This window comes from Balaenoptera ricei, chromosome 10, assembly GCF_028023285.1.
Source record: "Balaenoptera ricei isolate mBalRic1 chromosome 10, mBalRic1.hap2, whole genome shotgun sequence".
Lineage (NCBI taxonomy): Eukaryota > Metazoa > Chordata > Mammalia > Artiodactyla > Balaenopteridae > Balaenoptera > Balaenoptera ricei.
Genome location: NC_082648.1, coordinates 59,419,954 through 59,446,369, shown reverse-complemented (window position 1 = coordinate 59,446,369; position 26,416 = coordinate 59,419,954). Strand labels below are relative to the sequence as shown.

At 41.9% G+C, this 26,416-nt stretch overlaps 1 protein-coding gene across 2 annotated transcripts in view; it reads left to right on the top strand.

The window, feature by feature from the left end:
• The window catches only part of PTPRB (protein tyrosine phosphatase receptor type B), a 114,293-nt gene that overhangs the window by 68,895 nt on the left and 18,982 nt on the right, over positions 1-26,416 (top strand). For both annotated transcript variants that reach the window (XM_059936496.1, XM_059936497.1), the window contains 12 exons: positions 1,200-1,469; positions 4,876-5,139; positions 6,955-7,218; positions 7,962-8,243; positions 11,440-11,718; positions 12,249-12,398; positions 14,628-14,871; positions 20,861-20,967; positions 23,877-23,976; positions 24,812-24,895; positions 24,996-25,013; positions 25,136-25,217. In XM_059936496.1, coding sequence (XP_059792479.1) covers positions 1,200-1,469; positions 4,876-5,139; positions 6,955-7,218; positions 7,962-8,243; positions 11,440-11,718; positions 12,249-12,398; positions 14,628-14,871; positions 20,861-20,967; positions 23,877-23,976; positions 24,812-24,895; positions 24,996-25,013; positions 25,136-25,217 — 2,144 coding nt within the window. The remainder of the gene's footprint in view (positions 1-1,199; positions 1,470-4,875; positions 5,140-6,954; positions 7,219-7,961; positions 8,244-11,439; positions 11,719-12,248; positions 12,399-14,627; positions 14,872-20,860; positions 20,968-23,876; positions 23,977-24,811; positions 24,896-24,995; positions 25,014-25,135; positions 25,218-26,416) is intronic.

The window sequence follows — 26,416 nt, the reverse complement described above, 5'->3', positions numbered from 1 at the left end:
TAAGAAATTATCCTGGTGAAGTATGTGTTGATCTGGTTCCAGCAGAAAAGCAAAGGCCTGGATGGGAGAGAAAGCATGGCTATACACTACTTATGCTAGAATAACGATGTGAGCCATGTGGCCAAGTAGGTAAATGGACCTAATTTCGAAGGGCCTCGTATGCCTTGTTAAAGTGTTTAGAGTTGTGGGTAGCCATTAAAGGGCCATCAGCATGGCATGCTATGAGAATCTGCCAGACACTGTGTACAGTTAGAAACAGTGGGAAGTGAGGAAGCAAGAGACTTGCAGTACTGTGGGTGAGAGATGATAGTGTCCTAGGCTAGTGAGGAAGAGAAGGAGAGAAGTGGAAAGACCCAAGAGATGTAAGATTTAGGAGACAGGAATGACAAGACTCATGTTTGATTATGTAGAAAGGTGAGGGTGACAAGTTTCTGACTTGGACCAAGAGTTGGACCAAGACTTGGACCGACAAAGGGCAATAAGGAGGTGGTGGGAGGGAGATGAGCAGTTCAGTCTGGGCATCTTGAGGGTTGGGGGGGTGTCTGTGGAACATCCAGAGAGGGATGTCATTTGCAAAATAGAAGAGAGATCTGAACTGAGAGTTTAAATTTGGGAGTCATCACCACATGGCTAACAATTCAAACCATGGGAGTAGATGAGATCTCTTAAGGATACTATATAGAATGAGAAAAAATATAAGCTTAAGACATAAAATATTATTAACAAATAATACTATCTGGCCTTTCACATCAGGAGCTGTAGTACAAACACTGTTATATGCTACTGCTTAGGTCAAGGCTTGAAGCTTTGACTTGAGTTAATCTTGGGAATGAAAGTCTAAACAAGCGACACCATTCAGTCATCCAAACTGTATTCATTGAATGTAAATTTGTTCAGCATTCTTCCACTTTCTAGATACATCGATATGCATCACTCTGCATATTTATCAGTGTCACTTCCACTAATTTTTCTACTTGTTTGACTTCAAGATCCCATCTAAATCAGAGGAAAAAAAATAGAGAATCTAAGCAGTTATACAGATAATTCAGGCCAAGAAATACTTTCTCCTAAGGGCACATGGAAAGTGTCAACGATGCAACCATGAGGCATCATCTTCCATCTGCAGTTGATTTAGAAAAGTTTTTCTCAGTTGGTTACTTAACCCTAAGTGATGGAACTGGCCTCTCTTTTCTTTGCAGTCCCAGCGACCGTCCAGGGAATAACTGCAGACAATGCATACAGTAGTCACTCCTTAATAGTAAGTTGGCAAAAAGCTGTTGGCGTGGCAGAAAGGTATGATATCCTGCTCCTAAGTGAAGATGGGATCCTCCTAAGTAACACGTCAGAGGCAGCCACCACTAAGCAGCACAAATTTGAAGACCTAACACCAGGAAAGAAATACAAGATACAGATCCTAACCGTCAGTGGAGGCCTCTTTAGCAAGGAAGCCCAAACCGAAGGCCGAACAGGTAATTCGCACAGCTTGTTGTTTCGTACAATACCTCCCTGTCTGCTACTCCTTAAGAACTGTAGGGCCAAAGGGATGAAGCAACACTGGGAGATGATATATATTTCTTGACACAGCAGGGACATTCACCGTGATTTGCCACTTCCGCCAGTCGGCCTATTCACACAGCTTTCAGCCCACCACACTCCAATTCAGATTTTGCATCAAAATTGGCTCTATTCATTTCTTATTTTTGCTGTAATAAATTGCCACAAACTTTGCAGCTTCAAACAACACAGATTTATTATCTTTTAGTTCTGGAGTTCAGAATCTGAAAATAGGTTTTATGGGGCTAAAATCAAGGTGTCAGGTCACAAAAGGGCTGTGTTTCTTCTAGAGACCTCGTGGGGAGAATCCATTCCTCACCCTTTTCAGCTTCTAGAGGCCACTCACGTTCCTTCCAGCAATGGCCTCACCCCAACCTCTGTGTCTGTCACCATATCGCCTTCTCTGCTCTCTTGCCTCCCTCTTCCATCTTTTAAGGACTCTTGTGATCACATCGGTCACCACTCGGACAATCCAGGATAATCTCCCCATCTCAAGATCCTGAACTTAACCACATCTGCAAAGTCCCTTTTGCCACATAAGGTAACATATTCACAGGTTCCGGGGATTAGGACATGGACATCTTTGGGGGCCATTATTCAGACAGCACCACTGGTCTAACTGATTATTTATTTATTAAGCACCTAGGTCTGAAAGGAGTTTGATGTCGATAGGGACATAAAGATAAATTAGGCATGCTTCTTGTCCTGGAAGAAGTGACTGACAATTGGGGGAGACAGACACATGGACAAATAATGACAATACATTGTGATAAGGGTTGTTTGTGAGAGAGGAATGTCCAGTGTCAAGGGGAGCATGGATCAGGTGGAATTGGGAAGTCTTCTTGAAAGTGACCTTTCAGTACCGTCATGAAGGATGAAACAATTCTCCACGTGGAGAAACTCTAGAAGGACACCCAATGCAGACAGACGACCATGTGCCAAGACAGGGAGGCGTGAGAAGGAGCAGTGAGATTTTGTGGTGGCCGAAGTGTGTGTTACATGGTGGAGACGTGAGGCTGGAAAGGCAGGTTCGGGCCAGATTACATAGCGCCTGGCGTGCTTTCCTCAGGAATTTATTTTTCATCTTATAAAATAAATAAAAGGAGACAATAAAAGCCAGAGAGTGAATGTTCTATAATAAAAATTTGTACTTTAAAAAAAAAAAAGGTAAATCAGATGGCAATGGGGGATAGATTGAATGGAGAAGAGACCAAAGGTGGGGAGACAGGCTCATAAATGTACTTGTTATTGAGCACCTACTGTGTGCCAGGCACTGTCCTAAATGCTGGATACACAAAAATGAATAAAACAGCCTTCATGGTCATCAAGCCTATATTCTAGTAGGGGAGAAAGGCAATGAATAAAATAAAGAAGTAAAAAATGTAGTACGTTAAATTGTAATAAACACTGAGGAGAAAATTAAAGCAGGAAGTGAGTTAACAAGTAAGTGCTAGACGCTTACAATTTTAGATAGTACAGTCCTGAAAGGTTCTGTTGAGAAGGTGACATTTGAGTAAAAATCTGAAAGAAGTGAGAAAGAGGACCGTGTAGATATTTGGGGAAGAGCATCCCCAAGCAGAGCAAACAGCAAGGTGAAGAACCTGAGGTGGGAGCATTGGAGAAGCAGTAATGAGGCCACTATTGGTAGAGCACAGTGAGTGACGACAAAGTGAGGGGAGGTGGTCAGAGAGGTAACTGGGGTCCTAAGGTGATGGCAGTCATAGAAACGATAAGGGTCCAAGGCAAAACTAATGCAGGGGCCCTGATGAAGAATAGTAAATATAGTCCAGAAATAGTCCTGCATTAGATAAGATGGCACTTGGTGGCTGAGTGGAGTATAAAATGAGGAATAGAAGAAGACTCTACAGTTTCTATCTGGTAGAAGATGATTCTATTAACTGAGATAAGAGAAGCAGGAGGAGAGAGCGTCAAGGAAAAAGATACAGGGCTCAGTTCTGAGCTGAGTTTGTGATGTCTGAATGACTAGCAGAGAGGGGTGATCAATAGGTCATTGATAATAGGGGCCCTCAGCTCAGAAAAGTGAGCTGGAGATAATGATTTTGACAAAAATTCTAGTTAAATCCATGTTTTAGTCTGTTCAGGATGCTATAACAAGAATACCATAAACTGGGTGGCTTAAACAACAGACATTTATTTCTCACAGTTCTGGAGGCTGGAAGTTCAAGGTCAAGGCTCCAGCAGATTTGGTGTCTGGTGAGGGCCCATTTTCTGGATCACAGCGAGCATCTTCTCACTGTGTCCTCACATGGTGGGAAGGATGAGAGAACCCTCTGGGGTCTCTTTTATAAGGCACTGATCCCACTCATGAAGTCTCCACCCTCATGACCTAATCATCTTCCATTCACTACCCACTGAAACCATCATTTTGGCCCTTAGGTTTCAACGTGAATTTCCGGGGGGTCGGGGCGGGGACACAAACATGCAGGCCATAGCGAGCCATAAAGTGAATGAGACTGACTGTTTCGCTAACGTTATAGAATATGAAGGAGACAAAGGGTGAAACCATGGGAAATACCAACTTCTAAGGATCTGGCATAAGGAGAGGGGAAAAGCAAAAGAGCCTGATAAAGTGTTTGGAGAAGAGAACCCGGGAGAGAGGAGACAGATGTCCTGTTCTATTTCCACTGGCATCCTAAGACTTCCATGGTATCAGGCAGCATCGGTGCCAACAGTTTGGAAGCAGGTCATTTCTGGTGGCACTTGATCACCTTGCCAGCAGGTAGCACGGAAGGCCAAAAGGGTTCCAAAATCCTAATGTAAACCTTTTTTAAAAAATGGTTTTGGCTTTTCCTCTTCCTTGTCTTTCCCATGTCTCTGAATCTAGTTTTCTCTTTCTGCCTGATTTTCCCTTTCTTTCATACCTAGTCTCTCCTTCCCACTGCCCTTCCCTCCAATGGTCATTTCTTAGCTCTCAGAAGGCGCTCAGAGATAGATTGCTGATCTCTGATCTAGTTCCTAGTATTGGAAAAATATTTAGTCACACAGGTCAGACTAACATTTATTTTACACGCAAAAAATGTCTTTAAAGATAGTTTTCCATTAGTGGGGGGTTTTTTCTTGTTGTTCTCTTGGTTTTTCTTTTTAACATTAACTTACATTAACATTAGCTCCAGCCTCGCTAATTCACAATATTTGGGTTTCTTTGCTCTGGGGTCTCCCGAAGTCAGTATTCTTAAAGGCAGGGACGGTGTGTTTTGAGCTGCTTGTTGGAGTGTGGCCATCTAGGCGCCAACCGCGGGCTGGGTCAGGGTTGGCTGTAGCAAAACTCAGTCTCATTCTCTTGCTCCTCAACCTTTCTAGTCCCAGCAGCTGTCACCAACCTGAGGATCACAGAGAACGCCACCAGACACCTGTCCTTCAGCTGGACCCCCTCAGAGGGGGAGCTCAAATGGTACAACATCTTTCTGTACAACCCAGATCGAACTCTTCAGGAGCGAGCTCAAGTTGGCCCGCAAGTCCAGAGCTTCTCTTTTCAGAACTTGCTACAAGGTCGAATGTACAAAATGGTGATTGTAACTCACAGTGGGGAGCTGTCTAATGAGTCTTCCATATTCGGTAGAACAGGTAAGACCTGAACCCAAGCTGTCATGAATAGCAGGGATATTGTCACAGTACTCACTGGCTTTTCCTTGATTTGTCCTTACTTTCCTGTTCTACCCAGGGTGTAGCTTTATATGAAATTTGTGACCTTTATATGAAATTTCTGACCCTAAGTCAGACCTTTGATTATATATCAGAATAGTTTTTGCACTGGTTTTTGCTTTGTTTCCTCCACGTGCTTACCTCATAGAGTTTAGTGAAAAACATGAATCTGGCTCCTTTACTTGCCAGCAAACTGCTACGCGAGGGTTATAACCCATTGTGGCTCAATTCAAGCTGTGCCTTTCAGCTTTCTACAGGAAATAGATGGAGTGGAGAGCAGGTCCAAAGAAGGGCAGTTACAAATGGGGCCAACAAGCAAAGACTGCTGTGAATCAGAAACACAGCACTAGATGAAGTGAACACAAGAGTTCCAGGAAAATGAGAGAGAGAAACATCTCTGGGTTTTGCAAATAAGAAACTGGATCTACTCTTTCTCCATAATTTGAGTCCATTATCTCATTTTTTCTATTCAATTTTTATTCTTTTTTAAAATATTTATTTATTTGACTGCGCCGGGTCTTAGTTGCGGCATGTGAACTCTTGAGTTGAAGCATGCGTGTGGGATCTAGTCCCCTGACCAGGGATGGAACCCCGGCCCCCTGCATTGGGAGCACTGAGCCTTAGCCACTGGATCACCAGGGAAGTCCCCAATTTTTATTCTTAATTGACAATTGTTTTTGAGTGCTCTTGTGTGCCAGGCACTGGGCTCACTGTTGCACTAGGAGAGTAGACAAGACTCACAGGGCCCCTGGCCTCACAGGGCTCTACACTAGCAGAGAGAAGGAGGGGGCGGGATGGCAGATTTTAAAGGGTGATGATTTTGGAACCCCTTAAATCCTCTGAAGGAAATAAACATGATGTTGTGACACAGCATGACTCGGCAGGACAAGACTTAGAGACCACTTTAGACAGAGAAGGCTTTTCAGCTGAGACCCGAAGGTGAGAGGAGCCATGGGAAGAGCTCATTTTAGTCACTCAACAGGAGTTCTCAGCTTGTCTTCTGAGGGAATGAAAAAGAGCAGCGGATAAGCCATGAGTGGAATTTCCTAGATGTTACCATCTTCAGGGCCATCTGCCCTCAGCACATCTTCCCTTATCTGCTCATTAATGTTTAAAATTCCTCCAACAAGGGACAACAGTCTTCACTCTCCAAAGAATCATGAAGCTTACGTGCCCACGGGACAGGTGCCAGCCTGACTAACTTATACTATAGTAGAAATGACTGTTAACACTTCACTTCCCAAGTGAGGTTCCATCAATATAGATTTTGGGGGAAGAAAGGGCTGAGAGAGAGAACTGAGAACCTAAGAGAGGATGGAGAGGAAGTAAAGAGGCCCAGAGAGGGATGTTATGGGATGGTGGCCCGAGTGAGATGGACCAGACTGGAATGGGCAGGAACATTTTATGAACAACTTTCAGGGCTTTTTATAACCTAAGTTATGAACTATTTGACCAGACTTAGTCATTTCTGAAGATTTCACTTTATACGTCTATCAGAGGACGTGTAGCGAGCATATAGAAGTCACCACCTCTTGTGCTTTGTTTTATTTTAATTTGTGCCAGGTCTCTAGACCACATGCCCCTAAACTCAAGTGACCTGAAGTAGAAGCAAGATCTGACTCTACAATAGGCACTACTCACCCGTACACCCAACATAGCTCATGTTTTCACCTGTGGGCCAAAATGCCTTTGTTTCTATCTGTCTTGTTTTTAATAAAGGTTTTCCCTCTCTTTAAGTCCCAGCCTCTGTGAGTAACCTCAAGGGATCCAATCGAAACATGACAGACAGTCTCTGGTTCAGCTGGAGTCCAGCCTCTGGAGACTTCGACTTTTATGAGCTGATTCTCTATAACCCCAATGGCACAAAGAAGGAAAACTGGAAAGACAAGGACCTGACGGAGTGGCGTTTCCATGGCCTCGTTCCCGGAAGGAAATACACGCTGTGTGTGATAACTCATAGTGGAGATCTCAGCAACAAGGTCACGGGGGAGAGCAGAACAGGTAAGAAGCCCAGTTGCCAATGGCCAAGAGTTGGTGGGAAGTAGCTTCCACAGGCATGTTTTAATTACCGTCTTATTAATAAGAAATAAAATCGGTAATGATGTACCATGTGCTAGCCCCTGAACTTGGGAAGGCTCTGTGATAGAATGGGTAAAGGAGACAGACTTTGGGTGAAAAGATCTAGGTCCTTGGCTTAGCTCTGCCACTTACCTATGTGAAGCTGGGCAAGTCACCGAGCATCTCTAAGCCTCAGCTTTCTTATCTGTAAAATGGGGATAATCATATACATCATCATTGTGTTACTATGATCAGTGCTTTCTAAATTTTCTTATTTCTTGGGCACACACAGATAACATTGATATCTGTGTGCCACCCTGGGGTCAATGAACAAGGCTCTCTGCAGTTGGATGTAACTGTCTGTGGACTCTAGCCTTCACATCCCCAAATCTGATGGAATAAATATCTTCTCATACTTATAATCCATTCAGGGCACACTCATGCTCCATAGCACCCTGGTAAAAAAGCTCTGGTTAAAAAAATTAAAGAAAATGTACATAAAACATTTGAGGACAGTCTCTTACATGTAGTAAACACTGTAAATGGAAGCTCTTTTTATTATGTTATCATATTACCTCTTCCTACGAAGTACATTAAACGTATGTCTGAAGTCGCTCAGCTATCTTATTTATATATGTTATGGCACAGAAGTGATTACATGATCTTTTACTTTCTCATACATACAGCCCCAAGTCCTCCCAGTCTTATGTCATTTGCGGATGTTGCAAACACATCGTTGGCCATCACCTGGAAAGGGCCACCGGACTGGACAGACTATGATGACTTTGAGCTGCAGTGGTTCCCCAGAGATGCCGTCACAGTCTTCAACCCCTACAGCAACAGAAAATCAGAAGGACGCATCGTGTATGGTCTTCGTCCAGGGAGATCTTATCAATTCAGTGTCAAGACTGTCAGTGGTGATTCCTGGAAAACCTACAGCAAACCGATTTTTGGATCTGTGAGGACAAGTATGACATGTCTTGATTCTCAGATGAAGTGGGGAGGAAGTAGGTGTTGCAACATCTTATTCCAATGGGGCTTTGGTTTAAATCCACATTTTTACCTGAACTTGGTTAGATTTGAATTCAGATAGAAGTACTATATAGATTTGTTCATTTATTCAACTTTAACAACAAGAAATAATCTCTGCCCTCATGGAGCTTACAGTTGAGTGGGAGGTACTATCATTAAAAAGACATTTTGGGTGTGATGGAGGAAGTATTTGGCACTAGAGAAACACAGGGTAAAGGCATCTGACCCAATAAAAGGGAGCTTCCTAGAAGAAGAAACATCCAAATCAAAACCCAAGGAAAGAGTAAGACTCACCGGGTGGAGATGCAGAAAGAAGTAAAGAATGTTCCAGGTAGAGAGAAAAAAAGATTCCAAAACCAGGCAGGAGACAGGAATAGAAAGGAGTTTAGTTGGCCAGAGGATAAAAGGTGAGGATTAGGAGAATCAGGTCATAAAATGTCTTGTGAGCCATGGTAATGATTTTGAACCTCAGTCCATTGGAGCCACTGAAGGATTTTCAGCCGAGATATAATCAAATTTGCATTTTAGAAAGTCACTATGGGGGTGGAACAGAGAACAGATTGACAGGGGCAAACTAGAAACAGAGGTACTGGTTAGGACCTATTGCTGTAAATTCTAAAGATGAAAATACTTCAACAATAAAGTACATATCAGTTTCTTCCCCAAGGCATTTTGAGATAAATACCACAGACCTCAAAGAAACAGAAGTTTTTGGTATAGGAACCTCAATCCAAATATTTATTTTTCAATAATACCCAGTAAATGTAGTTTCTGAGATCAGATCAGATAGTTATTGGTTATTGATAAAATACAAAGCTGAAAATTAGAAATTTAAGCCAGTAGCTGTTTTGTTAATTCAACAAACATTAATGCTACAAAAATTATAACTCTTTGGATTGTATCCAAAGAGCAGTTTGGGATCACATAGGTGTGTGTCAAGAGAAATATGTGAAAAAGAACTAAGAGTTTTAGTTTATAGCAAGATCAAGAGGGGTTTGCAGTGGCATATTGTGGGCTGTGTAATTGAATCACGGGTGTTAGAATCTGAGAGCTCAGTTGAGGTTGGGCTGGTCACGTCACATCTGGAATATTGTATTCGGTCCTGGATGCTAGAATTTAAGAGAGGCATTTACCAAATGGGGCCTGCCCAAGAGGAAAGCAACCGGCACCAAGAGGGACTCGATGCTGAGTTTTACGGGGAATGGCGGAATGAACTTTGAGGGTTGCATTAGTTCAGACTGGGTTTGGCTGTGGGTAACAGAAAACACAAGATAACAGAGGATTAAACAAAACAGAAGTTGAGAATTCTCATGTAAAATCATTCCAGTGCCCCATTTCTCACAGACACACTCCAGCCGTGATGAACAGCTTGCACGGCTCCACCAGCCACCTTCCCACTCCTCCCAGCCCCACCCTTGGTGCCCGGGTTCGTGGTTTTCTCTGCCTAAAATGCCCCTCTCCCAATTTCTTGGCGAGGTGTCATCTCTGACAGAAAGGCTTTGCTAACTCCTGCCCACTGCTAACACTAGAAGCAGAAAGTTGTCTGTCACTTCACACAACATCCTTTTCCCCATTTCTTCTGGTACATTCTCTTTTCTACCTTGTATTATGACTGGTTTGGACTCATCTCCCTTCCTAGAGGTTACGGCTAATGTCTTATTCACTTCTGTACTGTTCACAGTCTCTAGAAGGGCACATCGCACATAGTAGGTACTCGTTTCTTAGTGAATGGAGATGTAACCTGAGTCTTGGAAGACAAGCATGATTTAGAGGTGAAAAGGAGGAGAGAGAAGGAACTGAGGGAAGAGATCAAAGCAAATTTCCATATTATACTTTGTGTAAATTATCAGAATTATGGATTAGGCAGGATGTTTTAAAAGAATTTCTCCAAAGCTGAAAGAGGAGGTGTCTTTGGGTCTCAGCTGTGACTTGGTTTGAAGGGAGCTCAAAAGATTAACAAGCAGTTAATGTTTGAAAAGACACAATTATTGTCTGCCTCAAAGGCCAATTCTTCCTCTATCCTGAAAAATCCTCGGCTTGATTTTTTTTCCTAAATCATCCTCATCTAACCTGCTGTGAGTTAGCTTACATTTACAGACCTTGATATGAAACAGGAATTCACTCAGTAGCACACAGATGCTGAGTGTTTGTTGAGGACAAGGACTCCTGTAACAAAGCACGTGTCAGGGGAAGGTGGGTCGTGCTCCAAATCAGAGCAACAGGTGCTGCGCTGGGAGGGCCGAGTAGGTCTATACATAGTTCCCAGAAGAGCATATATAACAGGGTAACCTACACAGTTTGGTTGTTAACTTGCACAGTCACGTGACTGCTTTTCTTTCAGATTCATGGTTGTGTCACTCACAGGAACAAATAAAATCAGCTGCCATTCAAGTCCCTACTGAGTCAGGCACTCTGTCAGGCAGAAGAAAGTGAATGACCATAAGCACAGGGGGATGAAACAGGGGGGTGGAAGAGTCTGGCATATGTGGGGAATCACAGTAGTTCAGTCCCTGGAGCGTGGCGTGTGAGCAGGGAGGGGCAGGCAAAAAATGGAAGACAGGGACAGAAGCCACATCCAGAAGGTAAACGCGTCAGCAATGCCATTTCTTACTTTCCTCATTTTAAGAACTAACTTTTATTGAGCAGTTAGCACGCCAGCCAGTGTGCTGGTTGGCTGTGCATGTTTCAGCTCATTGAGTCATTACAGTAACCATATGAAGTAGGTATTCTTAATTTCCCCACTTTACAGATAGGACACAGTTACATTAAATCACTTGCCCACGAGTGCGTCGCTGGTAAATAGAATTCGAATTCAGGCAGATCAAGCTGCACCTCTCGGCTACTCTGCCCCACCTTCTATCTGACTTCTGCCACTTGATTTCAGTGCCCACGTGTACATTTGTGTTTCCAGTCACAATGGCACCTGGTGATTTTTCTAAAGGGACAGAATTTTAACGTGTAGTGTTTCTCAAAGCGGAGTCTCATAGGCAGAGATCCCCTTGGAGATCTATGAAAGACAATTCACACGAAGATTGAGAATTATTTATTTAGATCTCTGAGCTAGTTGGAGCCAAAGGAGCTAAAAGGAGGTCTCACAGAGTTGTGAAAAGTGTCTCTTCCTGTCTCCTTTAGAGCCAGACAAGATACAGAATCTGCATTGCCGTCCTCAGAACTCCACGGCCATCGCCTGTTCTTGGATCCCTCCCGATTCTGACTTTGATGGGTACAGCATTGAGTGCCGGAAAATGGACACTCAAGAAGTTGAGTTCTCCAGAAAGTTGGAGAAAGAAAAATCTCTGCTCAACATCATGATGCTAGTGCCCCATAAGAGATACCTGGTGTCCATCAAGGTGCAGTCAGCCGGCATGACCAGTGAGGTGGTTGAAGACAGCACCATCACCATGATAGACCGTAAGTGTCCCTGGAGGCGTACGCAGGGTGTGTGCCTTTCTCCATGGTATCCATCACCCCTGTTCCCGTGTGTACGGCTCACCCACAGTAGTGTGTCTTGTTGTCACTTGAAGAGGACCTGAAAGGCTCTGGGAAGTAGAAACATTTCTCTGTGTAACGCATCCTGGCAGCAAACAAGTTAAATGATCTTAAAGAACCTGAATGAGTTAGTATTTAAATACATCTCTTTGCCTGATATAGTTAGAGCCATAATGGAGCTTTTAAGCAGTTTGATGCTACAACTTCAGGAAATCCTGCTGAGGAGCTGCCTCTTTCCTTATGTTTAATGTGCTACTGGCAAATCACTTCCTCTGCCTGCTTCCCTTCAGGAGAGGAGGAGGTTTCCTTGATTCCAAGCATTACACACACACACACACACACACACACACACAGTCTGATGTAGGTGAGTAGAGACTTTCCATTTCACTGATATTTTATATGTAAAAGCATAGTTGTGACCCTTCTTGGTTCCCTCCCCACCCTTCTTCCAGGCCCTCCTCCTCCACCTCCACATATTCGGGTGAATAAAAAGGATGTGCTAATTAGCAAATCTTCCATCAACTTTACTTTCAACTGCAGCTGGTTCAGTGACACCAATGGAGCTGTGAAATACTTCACAGTGGTGGTGAGAGAGGCTGACGGTAAGTGATCACGAATTAACTCTGCTGTAAGACACAGGATTACTTTCCCAAAAGTCACTGTGGGAGCTCCTTTTGTGACAAGTTTTTAAAAGAAGAAAACTTAATTTTTATGTCGTTTCACTCTCTCTCTGCTGGATGCAGGGAGATGTAACAAAAAACTGCTCAAAGGTTCTTTCAGCAATAAAGCCTATTATCTGCTGGGTTTAATTATTAAATGGGTGAGTAATATTAATAGCAGCTGCATCAATAATAACAATAACCATCATTTCTTGAGCCCGTACTATGTGCCAGGCACTGTTGGAAGTGCATTGCATGTACTGACTCATTCAGTCTTCTTTGCTACTTATTCAGTCCCGTTCAGCTCCTTTGTTCTGCCATTAAGCAGCTATATGCTTCGTCTGCCTTTCCCTCTTCCTGTCTCAATACCTGCACCAATCATGCACTCCCAAACCACCCACCAATTCACAAAAATATTCAAAAGCTTAAGAGGGAAAAAAAAAATGATCATGAAGAGCATTCCTCCTTTCTCTACTGAATTTTCAATAATATGTTTCATTATCTAGTCCACTAAATTATTCAGTGTTACCCAATTCTTATGAATCAGGCAAATACTAGGTAATTCTTATAACATTCCATACAACCACCAAGTATGATCTTTAGAGCTTATTACATCAGCATTCATCAAATCATCTGCAGGAGTGCTGTATCTGGGGGCACACATGTCCATATGTGTATTTGCCACTGAGGTCTTGTGTGTTATTTCTCCAAAACAGATGTTTGTGTCTGGAATGACATTAATATATTCTACGTGTCTTATATTTTTCAAAATTGTTTAAGGTGCTGCACTGGAGTTTCTTAAGCATCCCAGACTATTTTAACCCATTTGTGGGCAATGGGGAGCTTTAAACCTGCCATGACAAATGTTGGAGCTAAACAGTATTTCATTCTCACTGTGTATTTTTACATTTTATTTAATTGTACTAGAGCTGGTTATGCATAATTAATTCAATAATTTCAAGGGTCAATGTTGCATTCCAAGTTTCCTCACACATCCTAACTGGAGATAAATAGGTGAACTGTGGAGAGACTTTAAATTTAAGTAGGCTGCACTGAAGACAGTGTTTTCCTACCTGCATATAAGGCAGTAGCTGAAAAAAAGTAATACCCCAGAATTCAGCCTCGTGTTCTCCAGCCAGGTGGGTTTCAATTATTGATGTCCATGGAGATGGGCTGTGCTCCCCCTGGTGATCTAAGATAACAGTCCATCTCACATAAGTGTCATTTATAGCATATATACTCTTCCTAAAGGCAACCTTCCTTTTAACTACTGCCAACAGGATAATATTTCCAAGATCCATTCATTTTTGAGCAAATTTTATTAAACAATAAAAGTTTAATAAATTGAGATTGAGTCCAGGATACAAAGAAGCCCCACAGTACCACTCCTTAAAGTTCACTGTAAATGGTATCCAATCTCTATAATATTTGTCTTCCTAATTATGCTTTCCTCCAGCCAACATCAAAATGAGTTCGCAGTGCCAAAACACACAGCAGGCTGGGTGGACAGGGGAAGAGTTCTGGGAAGTGTTCTGCATGAGGGACCAAATTCAAGCCAAGATTAAGCTGTACTCAAGATAACAGAGCAGGACACGGAGCAATTATCAGACTGGGCACGGCACGGGGAGCGTGCCTATGAGGCGACTGCTCTGGCCTCAGACCTGATTCCTCTTATCTTTTCCCCATTTCCCAGGTCATAGGGATCTCCTTATTCGCTCAGCTACAATGGTTATTGGCAAGGTAGAGACCTTTTTGAGTGGCTTGACTCTCACAATGGGGAGTGTCCAACTTTCTGGAGTTACGGGACACGTTATCATTTGATGCAGGAGCCACCCTCTCATTCACACATATTTTATTTCCTAGAAAAATGATAGTGTATGTATGTATGTGTGTGTGTGTGTGTGTGTGTCCGTGTGTGTGTGTCGGTGTAGATGAATATGCATATATAAAATTTTGTATATGCACTATTTATTTTTAATTTTTACTTATTTTAGAAAAAGTGAATTAAATTAATTTCATTGGGAGAATTTCATAGCATCCTTTGAGATCACAGATTCTGCACTCCAGGGATGACTAGAGATAGTGGGTGAGGAGGTAACCTCAGAAACCTAGTTAGAAATTCACTGAAGTCACAAGAAAGTCAGTGCTTCACTGTGGGTTTTCTCCCTCCAGGCAGTGATGAGCTGAAGCCCGAACAACAGCACCCTCTGCCCTCCTACCTGGAATACAGGCACAATGCCTCCGTTCGGGTGTATCAGACTGATTATTTTGCCAGCAAATGTGCCGAAAGTCCTGACAGCAACTCTAAGAGTTTTAACATTAAGCTTGGTGCAGAGATGGAGAGCCTGGGTGGAAAATGTGATCCCAATCAGCAAAAATTTTGTGACGGACCGCTGAAGCCGCGCACGGCCTACAGGTTAGATGTGTTACCGTCATTTTGCTAGAAGGGACGTGCTCCATCACTGGGCGCTCAGCTGTCTGGGCCTCAGATGCACACGAGCTCCTGTAGATTAATAACCTGCGTTACAAGAGTGCTCTACATTTTACTAGGTAATTTATAAAAGTTGTGTTCCTGCCTGCATTCACAGGTAATGTGTAAAGAAGGCCTTCGCGTTGTGCAAAAGCTCCAATTCATTATGTGAAGAATTGAAGGTTCTTGATAGATTGTCCTTTCTCCTAAAACTCCTCTAGTATGAATCAGACAATTTACTTACCATGTTAACAATTGTGAAAATGTCCAAACAGAAAGACTGAGTTCAGGGAGACTCAAGAAATATGAGGTTTTATCTTCCACTTTTAGTGAGGACTGGAATTTACCTTCTAAGGCGTAACAAGATGAAACTGCTCTTTGGTCCAGATAGAACCCTTGAAGGGAAAGGCCCCTGAATGAGTGGAAGCACCCTCTCCTCCCAGTAAGATGGCAGATGAAAAGGAGCAGCTATTTGGTTTGGCCCCAGGGAGCACTACTGCGGCCAACAGGCCCTTCCATCTGTGGGAATTGTCTGTGCCCTTCATCTACACTATGCTCCCCGAAAGCAGGTGTAAGTATACACAGCCCCCCAAACCAGGATCCCCAAGAGATAGAGAACCTAGGCTGCCATCTTGGATATAAGGCCACAGGCATCCAAGGTTAGTACTTCTGCAGAGGATGTGCCTTCTCTGTTGGGTGTTGGCAGAGCTGATATCCAGCCAATATGGCAGTCAGTCAGGTTCTCTATGGGCCAGTGTCCATTCTGGTTGGTCAGTGTCCAGGTCTTACTAACTCTTGCATATTTTGAGTATCACCCCTGAATTTCAGCAGAAACTTTTCTGCCAGCTCCAAAAGGAGACAGTGACACGGCATCATGTCATTCTTAGCCCCTCCCTTGCATCAACAAAGGCAGGCCAACAGTTTCCCTAAAACAGAGGACTCACTTTGAGCAGGAACTCTGTAGAGCTACCTCTGCCCAGGACTCACCACAAAAGTGCTATTGCCACACAGCCAAGGTTGGCACCTCCAAAGTAAACACACACAAACTTATTAGTGATGTTTGCTTGAGGAAGAGGCCATATGAGCCTACCTGAAGGAGATGAGATCTCAGACAGAGCAAAGGAGAAATATAAAAGAGATCAGAATGCTGGGATCCTTTAGTTCCTTTTAGAATCAAGAGATGCCTCAGCTCCTTGGTCACTTGGGCTCCAGGAAATTTGAGGAAAAGTCTCCTAAGGGCTATTTTCTCTTTGTGGGTTGGAAAGTTGAGGCTGTTTTTGTTTGTTTTCTTGTTTGCTTTTTGAAAGAGAAGGAGAGAAGATGACTCATTACTACGTTTAAGAAAGAGAACAAGAAGCTAGAGAGAGTTCATGTGTGGACCAGGCCCCCAGCCTCCCAGCACACTCCTCTCTGTCCATAACAGCAGCCAAAGTCCTAGGAAGAGGCCCTGCATTCGAGTTCCAGCACTGCCACTTTTCAGCTGTGTAACCTTGGAAATGGCATTTCAGTTCTCTAATTCTCACTTTCCTCATCTGCAAAACATCACAGGACTGTCCTGAGGAGTCATGTAGATGACAGATCAAGCCTAGCCATATCCCTTCTAGATTAAGGTCTTTCAGTGGTTCCCATTCATTTCCAGGAGCAAGTGAAGATTCCAGAGCAAGGCACACAAAGCCCCCACCTCCTCCCTCCTGCCTGCCCCGCCGGCTTTGTCTCCCACCATTTGCCCCAAGTACACTCTGCCCTTTTGCTTTGCCCTATTCCTCTGAGTTCCCTTAAATCTGACGTGGCTCTCTTAGACCCCTGAGCCTTTGCACATTCTTTTCACTCTGTTTGGGATGCCCTCCACTCTCCTGTCTGACTGGTGAATTGCTTCATACACTTTAAAAGCCAGCTCAACCTGCAACTAGCCGGCGCCACCCCGTTAACCCACAGCTGGGTGGTTGGGCCCTCAGCTCCATTTCCACAGCACCCAGTCTCTACACCCCTCTAATCCTCCAGTTAGCAGTAGTTTTTAGCCCTTTGTTTAATAGCCTACCCTCTTCACTAGGCTTCAAGAGCTCACAGTCTAATAGGGGAGACAGACATGACATCGGTCACAAAACAATATGGCAAGTACCGGGCACAAAAGAGACGCCATTAAATGTTTATGAACAAATAAGGGAATGAGCCAAGATGCTCTATGAAGAGTTACACATTCTTATTATAGCTTAATCAACTCCTGCTAATCAACTCCTCCTAATTTGTTTTCTAGGACACAGCTTTCCTCTATTTCTCCACATTTCGTTCACTCCTGTGAACAGCAGGCCAGGCAGATAACGTTTGATACGAGCACAGAGAACCGCATGCTAAGTGACCCCCCGTGTGGTAGCTGCTGAACCCAGGCTCTGTGCAGGCAGAATTCTGCCTGTCTCACGATGATAATCACCATGGTGACCCTCAATGCTCTCAGGCATCTTTTTTTTCAGAGAGAATAGGTAGACAGGAAGGAACATGGAAAAAGAAAAATTAGGATGGAAAAGAAATGAGAAATGCTAGGTTTAGCTGATATGCAAGTGTATTATGTCAACGAGTATATAATGTGTTTCCGTTCATTGTTGGGTTCCTACTATCCGGGTATAAAATTAGCGTTGTTCCATATGGGAAGAGAACGGGCGGATCATGATGGGTGAGAAGCAGTTTGGAGGTTGGGGAAGTGCTAATTTGGTTTTGTTTCTATTCTAAATAGAATAGCAATGTGACCACGCTCAGGTATCAGCTTTCCTTGACCTCATTTTCCTCAAATGAAGGAAATTGAACCGCATGATCTGTAACTTTGTGCTATAGAATTCTGATTCTGGACACATTTAAAGTTGAAAAACTTACTATCAGATATCAGTTCATTAAAATAATCTTATATACATATACAGAAGACATGTCTGTAAAATATGGGCAGAAATGTTGAAGGACATAAGAGGGGTATAGGTAAATAAATGCTATGAAGTTTCAAAAGGCTTCTTGAAGGAGGTATCATTTTGGCTGGGCGCTGAAAAGTAGGGAAGAATTTGAAACTATGGAGATTGAGGCAAGAGGAGATTCAAGGTGCAGGGAACAGTCACAGTACAGAGGCAGAAATACACAGATTGTCTAGAGAAGAGCAAATACTCCCATTTGAAAGTGGGGGTCATGTAGAGGGGTAGTGGGGAAGACAAAAGCAGGAAGATAGGATGGGACAGGATTCGGAATAGGTGCTAATTGCTGGGCTAGGAAATGTGGTTGTGGTGTCCATTACTGGAAGGGTTTAAGGGCAGAGTTCCTGTGGACCTGCTACTTTTAAGCCAAGCCTACAGTAAGTCATTATCTCCTTCCAGGGTTCCTAAAGGCCCTTATTCATCTGGATCCATTTTGTACTTTGCATTTGCACCTGTGAATCCCAGAATTCCAGAGCAGAACCTGTCAAGGTTGTTATACCCAATGCTTTTATTTTCACAGATGAGAAAACTGAGGCAAAAAGAACTTTGGGAACAATTCACCTAATCAGTGACAGTGAGAGCTAGACCTCAAACCCTATGCTTCCTAGCCCAGGCCCTTTTTTGCCACCCCTCCAACAGAAGTCACTGCTGTTAAACCAAAATTAAGCCAAGAGGAAATAAGAGACAGCGATTTGGACTACGAGTCAGAAAGTACTGAGTTTGGTTTTCTTTTACCAACTTTCTCTATGATCTTGAGTGAGAAATGGAATCTCCCCAAGCTTCAGGTTCCAAATCTCTGAAATAATATCATAACCTTCTTATATTGGAGAGGTTGGAGATGGTCAAACAGAATCATATTTATAAAAGTTCTCCACACTTACAAATCACTATACAAATAAACAAAACTTTTTTTTAACATCTTTATTGGAGTATAATGGCTTTACAATGGTGTGTTAGATTCTGCTGCATAACAAAGTGAATCAGCTATACATATACATACATCCCCATATCTCCTCCCTCTTGCGTCTCCCTCCCACCCTCCCTATCCCACCCCTCTAGGTGGACACAAAACACCGAGCTGATCTCCCTGTGCTATGCGGATGCTTCCCACTAGCTATTTTACATTTGGTAGTGTATATATGTCCATGCCACTCTCTCACTTCGTCCCAGCTTACCCTTCCCCCTCCCCATGTCCTCAAGTCCATTCTCTACGTCTGTGTCTTTACTCCTGTCCTGTCCCTAGGTTCTTCAGAACCTTTTTTTTTTTTTTTTTAGGTTCCATATATATGTGTTAGCATACGGTATTTGTTTTTCTCTTTCTGACTTACTTCACTCTGTATGACAGTCTCCAGGTCCATCCACCTCACTACAAATAACTCAATTTCGTTTCTTTTTATGACTGAGTAATATTCCATTGTATATATGTACCACAGCTTCTTTATCCATTCATCTGTCAATGGACACTTAGGTTGCTTCCACGTCCTGGCTATTGTAAATAGTGCTGCAATGAACATTGTGGTACATGACTCCTTTTGAATTATGGTTTTCTCAGGGTATATGCCCAGTAGTGGATTGCTGGGTTGTATGGTAGTTCTATTTTTAGTTTTTTAAGGAACCTCCATACTGTTCTCCATAGTGGCTGTATCAATTTACATTCCCACCAACAGTGCAAGAGTGTTCCCTTTTCTCCACACCCTCTCCAGCATTTACTGTTTGTAGGTTTTTTGTTGATGGCCATTCTGACTGGTGTGAGGTGATACCTCATTGTAGTTTTGATTTGCATTTCTCTAATGATTAGTAATGTCGAGCATCCTTTCATGTGTTTGTTGGCAATCTGTATGTCTTCTCTGGAGAAACGTCTATTTAGGTCTTCTGCCCATGTTTGGATTGGGTTGTTTGTTTTTTTGATATTGAGCTGCATGAGCTGCTTGTATATTTTGGAGATTAATCCTTTGACAGTTCCTTCGTTTGCAAATATTTTCTCCCATTCTGAGGGTTGTAAAAGAAACTCTTTTCATGGGAGAGACTCCTTTCAATGTCCAAAAGTATAAGACATTAGCAACACACACCAACTCCTCCCCTCCCACTTAACACGCGTTGACTGCTTGTTACCCTTTGGGGACATTGCACAATACCTCCATCAACAGTCTGTTATTCCTGGAAGTACAACTTTTGACTTGGAAGGTTTCTTTTAGAGATGGAAATTATAGATGTGGTTGATCAATATCATCTTAAAGATGTTGAGGAGATTATACTTGGACCTGGGCATGAGTGAGAAGGAGAGGGCAAAAGGTCAGAACAATTTGTCCTGGCTGGTACTAATGTTGGTACTACTTCAGCATTATTACAGGATGTGCCCAGATACTTTCGGGTTGAGCAAATCTAGATTTTTTTTTTTAAGGAAAAAAGAGTCGTCCATTACTTTTCATACGATTTAAATTAACCCTAGAAAAAGTTTTCCCATATAAACCGATCCTCATACTCTCAGTATAGTCTGGGAATCTTCAGGATAGAATGGACTGAAGAGGTCACCCAAGCCAATCTATAACTTAGTGCAGGGCTGCTGTCCTACAGATTCCCTGAGAGCTGGTTCTCCAGTCTCTGCTTAAACACCCTCAATGACTGGAAGCTCACTACGTATGAGGCAGCTCATACTCTAGATGTTAGAAAGTGATTTTTTGTTCCCATATCACCCTATAACTTCAGCCTACTAAGCTTAGTTTTACATTCAAGAGTGTAAACCTTGAGATGATAGGGACTTATTCTTTGCAGTATATCCAGCTCCTGGACAGGTACCAGCACACAGTAGGGGCTCAATAAATATTTGATGAATAAATGAATGAATGCACGAACCCAGGGCTATCTGATTTCATAATTCATACCCTACCCTACATACATATTGACCAGGTGACCACCCTGTTTCTCCTTGACCCTACTGTGGTGAGTCACTAATTTGTACTTAAGTAAATCGGTTTTCTTTTCAGAATCAGCATTCGGGCTTTTACCCAGCTATTTGATGAGGACCTGAAGGAATTCACAAAGCCACTCTATTCAGACACATTTTTCTCTTTGCCCATCACCACTGAGTCAGGTAAGGCTAACCTTTCCATCGACTTTACATAGTCTGCCAAACACCATGTCACCTACAAGAACCTCTAGTGGGGAGATCTGGGGACTTGGCTGATGGTGGTAAGGGGAACATTTATTTTTGCTTGGATTTTAATCTTTATATGATCATGGATTGATGTGGATTAGAGGAATTTCACAACTTCTGTAGCAGAATGGACTGAAAGGGGATTAATCTTGTAAAGAAGGTAGAAAGAAATACCAGATTTTTTTCCTATTAAAAATGAATTTTTTTAAAAAACAGTGGATGAAAAACAGTCAAATCAAGAGCTTGCACAGGCCAAAACAGAAGTAGGTACAAAAGGCTTTCAAGTCGTTAGTGGGAATGTATATATGAAATATATACATAGAAATGCATAGAAAAAAAAGACTAGAAGGAAAAAACACCAAAGTATTAATGATGAATATCTCAAAGTAGTGGGATTACAGGTGACTTTTTTCCTTTTGTTTATTATATGTTGCTTTTACATGATAAAAAAATGTTAACTTGGCTTTACATAAATTTATGTTAGAGGGAAAGCCTGAGTAATAATAGTCACTAATTTTACTTTTCACCCTGTGGAGCAGCAGTTTTAAGCACTGTGCTTAGAATATACCTGATCCTCACTACAATCTTCTGAGGTAGATCCTATTATCATCCCCATTTTAAAGGTGAGGATTTGAGGTACCAAGAGTTTATGTAACTTGCCCAAGATAGCAGAGCTGCAATTCTGGCACTTTCTGCCCGACCTCTTAACCTCTGCACTGCTCGGATTCAGAATATTTCCAACATGCTGAGAATAGCTTTATTGTTTAGCACATTGTTCTTTGATACCATTATCTTTCCAGCCTTTCCCTGTACCCAGCCTTCCACAGTGCTTGGTCTCAGGAAGTTCTTCTTTATAGCTGAAACAGCCTCTCATGCTGTATGACAAAAGATGACTCAGCCTCACAAACACTCCCATCTATTTATGCCAAATATAGGGATAATCTCCCACTTTTCAAACCAAAAAGGGATCAGAACACAGGAGGATTTAGATGTGTTTGCTTATAATTTAATGTTAGGTAAGGGATTTGTAAACACAATTCTTCCCTATTTAAATTATTGTTATACAACAAAAATTGTATGTAGTCCAATAAAGGAAGATAGTAAACATATATCCAAAAAAAGAATATTAACCACAGTAAAAGAAAGATGACTGTGTTGATTTGGTAAGTAAGTCTTGAAAAGCACATTGAATAAACAAATCCAAGGGCTTAAAATGCAACTTCAAAAATGGACTACTCCGCAGACCTAAATGTAAGAGCTAAAATGATCAAACTTTTAAAAGAAAACATAGGAGTAAATCTTTGTGACCTTGAGTTAGGAAATGGTTTCTTAGCTATGATACCAAAAGCACAAGCAACAACAACAACAAACTAGATAAATGGGACTTAATTAAAATTTAAAACTCTTGTGCTTCAAAGGACACCATAAAGAAAGTGAAAAGACAACCCACAGAATGGGAGAAACTATTTGCAAATCATATATATGATAAAGGTCAAGTATCCAGAATATACAGAACACTTACAACTCAATAATAAAAAGACAAACAACACAATTTAAAAATGGGTAAAGGATGTGAATAGACATTTCGCCAAAGACAATACATAAATGTCCAATAAGCACATGGAAAGATGCTCAACATCATTAGACATTAGGGAAATGCAAATCATAACCACAATAAAATACTACTTCACACCCACTAGAATGGCTATCATCAAAAAGACAATAACAAGTGTTAGTAAGGATATGGAGAAATCTGAACCCTTATACATTGCTTGTAGAATGTATCAATAAAATGGTGTAACTTCTTTGGAAAACAGTTTTGCAATTTCTCTAAAGGTTTAATAACCTAGAGTTACCCTCTAACCCAGCAATTCCACTCCTAAGTGTATACCCAAGAGAAATGAAAATAAAAACTTGTATATGGAGATTCATAGCAGCTTTATTCATAATAACCAAAATAATAGAAATAACCCAAATGTCCATCAATGGCGGAATGGATAAACAAAATGTGATATATCCACACAGTGGAATATTATTCAGCATAAAAAGGAATGAAATACTGATACATGCCACAACATGGATGAACCTTGAAAACATGCTAAGTGAAAGAAGCCAATCACAAACAAAGCACATATTTATTACTCAATTTATTGTCCAGAACAGGCAAATTTATGAAGACAAAGTAGATTAGTGGTTGCCAGGGTCTAGGGAGAGGGAATGAAGAATGACTGCTAAGGGGCATTGGGGATTCTTTTAGGGGGGTGATGAAAATGTTATAAAATTGAATGTAAAATAATTGATTGAATTGTGCAATTTAAATTGGTGAATAGTATGGCATGTGAATTATATTTCAATAAACTGTTTTTAAAATGGGCTACCTGTTCATAAACTCCCAGTGGCAGTATCGAACCAGATAATAAAAATGGAATTCCATTAAAATAATTCTGAGCAATTCACTGGATTTGCCAGTGTCCCAGATGCTGTACAACACGTTTCATACAAGTGAAATAGCATACTTACCTTGGTGGCAAACTGCTGGCCTTTGTCTCAAGTGCCCCAAAGCTTTACATACAAGCATAGATGAAGTCCCAAATTCCTTTATAAGGTGAACACCATTGACTTCAAAAGTATAATGACCAAGCTGCTGTTACATGGTAGTAGCCAATGTTTCATCTTTTCAGCTGCATACTGCTTAGCCTTTAGATAGTAAATGCCTTAATGTGGGCATCGTTTGAATCCTTCTGTAATAACATTCCTAGGGAGATAGGGTTCCAATAGCTATCTTACTGGTTCTTTAACACTAATTTTCCCACCTGGGTTTGTTGTTGCCCTCTGGATTATTGTAGAGCCTTTGTTTGGAGTTATTGAAGGTGTGAGTGCTGGTCTGTTCTTAATTGGCATGCTGGTAGCTGTTGTTGCCTTATTAATCTGCAGACAGAAAGCCAGGTGAGTACAAAGATCCCTTTGGCAATTGGTTCCACAATTTTAAAGATGCAACTGAAAATGCTCTTTAGCCTGAAAAGTCAGGAGGGAAAATCATTTAATTTCTCCAGGTTAAATCACCTTTGTTTCTTCAGAAAAACAAGAATCAAATCCTAAAACCATGACTCACTTTTTTCAGCCTCTCTACATACCACTGCTGAGTCTTGCCCTTACCAAATGACTGAGGGGCCATCTGTAGCCTCATTTGGATGTGAAATAGCTCCTTTGGCACAGGAAAAAAAAATCGTGTGTGTGGTTCAGTTACCTCACGAAGACAGAGATGTCTGCAAATTGTGTGCCCGAATACTTTTCTGAAATATGCTGAAAAGTATGGTTGACATCTCCATTTTGTGGCTCATATCTGCCATGATAACTTAAGAAGGGACCAAAAAGAACTAAACAGCATGTGGCCCCAATGCCATGCCCTCTTTTCTTAGGGAATTTCTTTTCTTTGGCATGTCCTCTCTCTTGCAGTCGTGTCTTGCCTCTAAGGTTTACTCTGTGTGTGTGTGTTTATAGAAAGCTTTATTGAGAGTGTGGGAAGTGATTATGACCTGTAGCCAAAAACCAGAAGACAAATCTTCAGCTATTGCAGGATGGTTTCTGAGTGGGAAAAATCTATTTCTTCTTTATGTTCTTCCTCCCTTTTCCCTCCCTCAAAGAGATGTTGGCTGAGTGTAAAATATACGTGTACTGAAAAATCCATATTTGCACAAACATGCACAGCCTTACCATAAATGGAGAAATTTGTTTAAATTATTTCATAACCAGAATATAAGTCCTCTCCCTTATGTTTCAGCCATGGTCGAGAAAGGCCCTCTGCCCGCCTGAGCATTCGTCGGGATCGACCACTGTCTGTCCACTTGAACCTGGGCCAAAAAGGGTGAGCACGTTTTCCTTCACTTCATTTATTGAAAGATGAGTTGACTGTATTACATGAGATTTGCTAATGAGATCTTTCTTCTTTTGGCTTTTCTTCACAGTAACCGGAAGACTTCTTGGTAAGAGAGAGAACTCATTAGTTACTGTATTATCTGCTTTTGAAATGTAGCTGGGGCTGGGTATGGCATTTTCCCTGTTCTTCAGTAATTTTCTTTTCTTTCTATTATATTTTAAACTATAGCCCAATAAAAGTAAATCAGTTTGAAGGACACTTCATGAAGCTGCAGGCCGACTCCAACTACCTTCTATCCAAGGAATACGAGGTACAACTCAGAGGCAATGATGCTTTAGCACCCCTGGTCCTTAGCAGAATTTCCCTCCAAGCCTTCACTGTGGAATCACAGGCTGATTGAGCTCAGGAGTTAGGATGGCACTTAGGGTCTCAGCTGAGCGTTCTTTTGTGCCTCAATCCATTCCCTGCACAATATACCACCTAGTCTCAGAGGCCATTTTGATCTCCGGAATAGTAGAGCAGACAAGGCGCTACCCAGACCAGATGGTAAGAAAGAATTGACAAACTTCAGATGCAAACCAATGCTGTCAGTTTGTTTGTTTTTTTAACATCTTTATTGGAGTATAATTGCTTTACAATGTTGTGTTAGTTTCTGCTGTATAACAAAGTGAATCAGCTATACATATACATACATCCCCATATCCCCTCCCTCTTGCGTCCTCCTCCCACCCTCCCTATCCCACCCCTCTAGGTGGACACAAAGCACAGAGCTGATCTCCCTGTGCTATGCAACTGCTTCCCACTAGCCATCCATTTCACATGTGGTAGTGTATATATGTCAGTGCTACTCTCTCACTTCGTCCCAGCTTACCCTTCCCCCTCCCCGCGTCCTCAAGTCCATTCTTTACATCTGAGTCTTTATTCCTGTCCTGCCCCTAGGTTCATCAGAACCATTTTTTTTTAGATTCCATATGTATGTGTTAGCATATGGTATTTGTTTTTCTCTTTCTGACTTACTTCACTCTGTATGACAGACTCTAGGTCCATCCACCTCACTACAAATAACTCAATTTCATTTCTTTTTATGGCCGAGTAATATTCCATTGTATATATGTGCCACGTCTTCTTTATTCATTCATCTGTCGATGGACACTGAGGATGCTTCCATGTCCTGGCTATTGTAAATAGTGCTGCAATGAACATTGTGGTACATGTCTCTTTTTGAATTATGGTTTTCTCAGGGTATATGCCCAGTAGTGGGATTGCTGAGTCATATGGTAGTTCTATTTTTAGTTTTTTAAGGAACCTCCATACTGTTCTCCATAGTGGCTGTATCAATTTACATTCCCACCAACAGTGCAGGAGGTTCCCTTTTCTCCACACCCTCTCCAGCATTTATTGTTTGTAGATTTTTTGATGATGGCCAATTCTGACCAGTGTGAGGTAAAACCTCATTGTGGTTTTGATTTGCATTTCTCTAATGATTAGTGATGTTGAGCATCCTTTCAT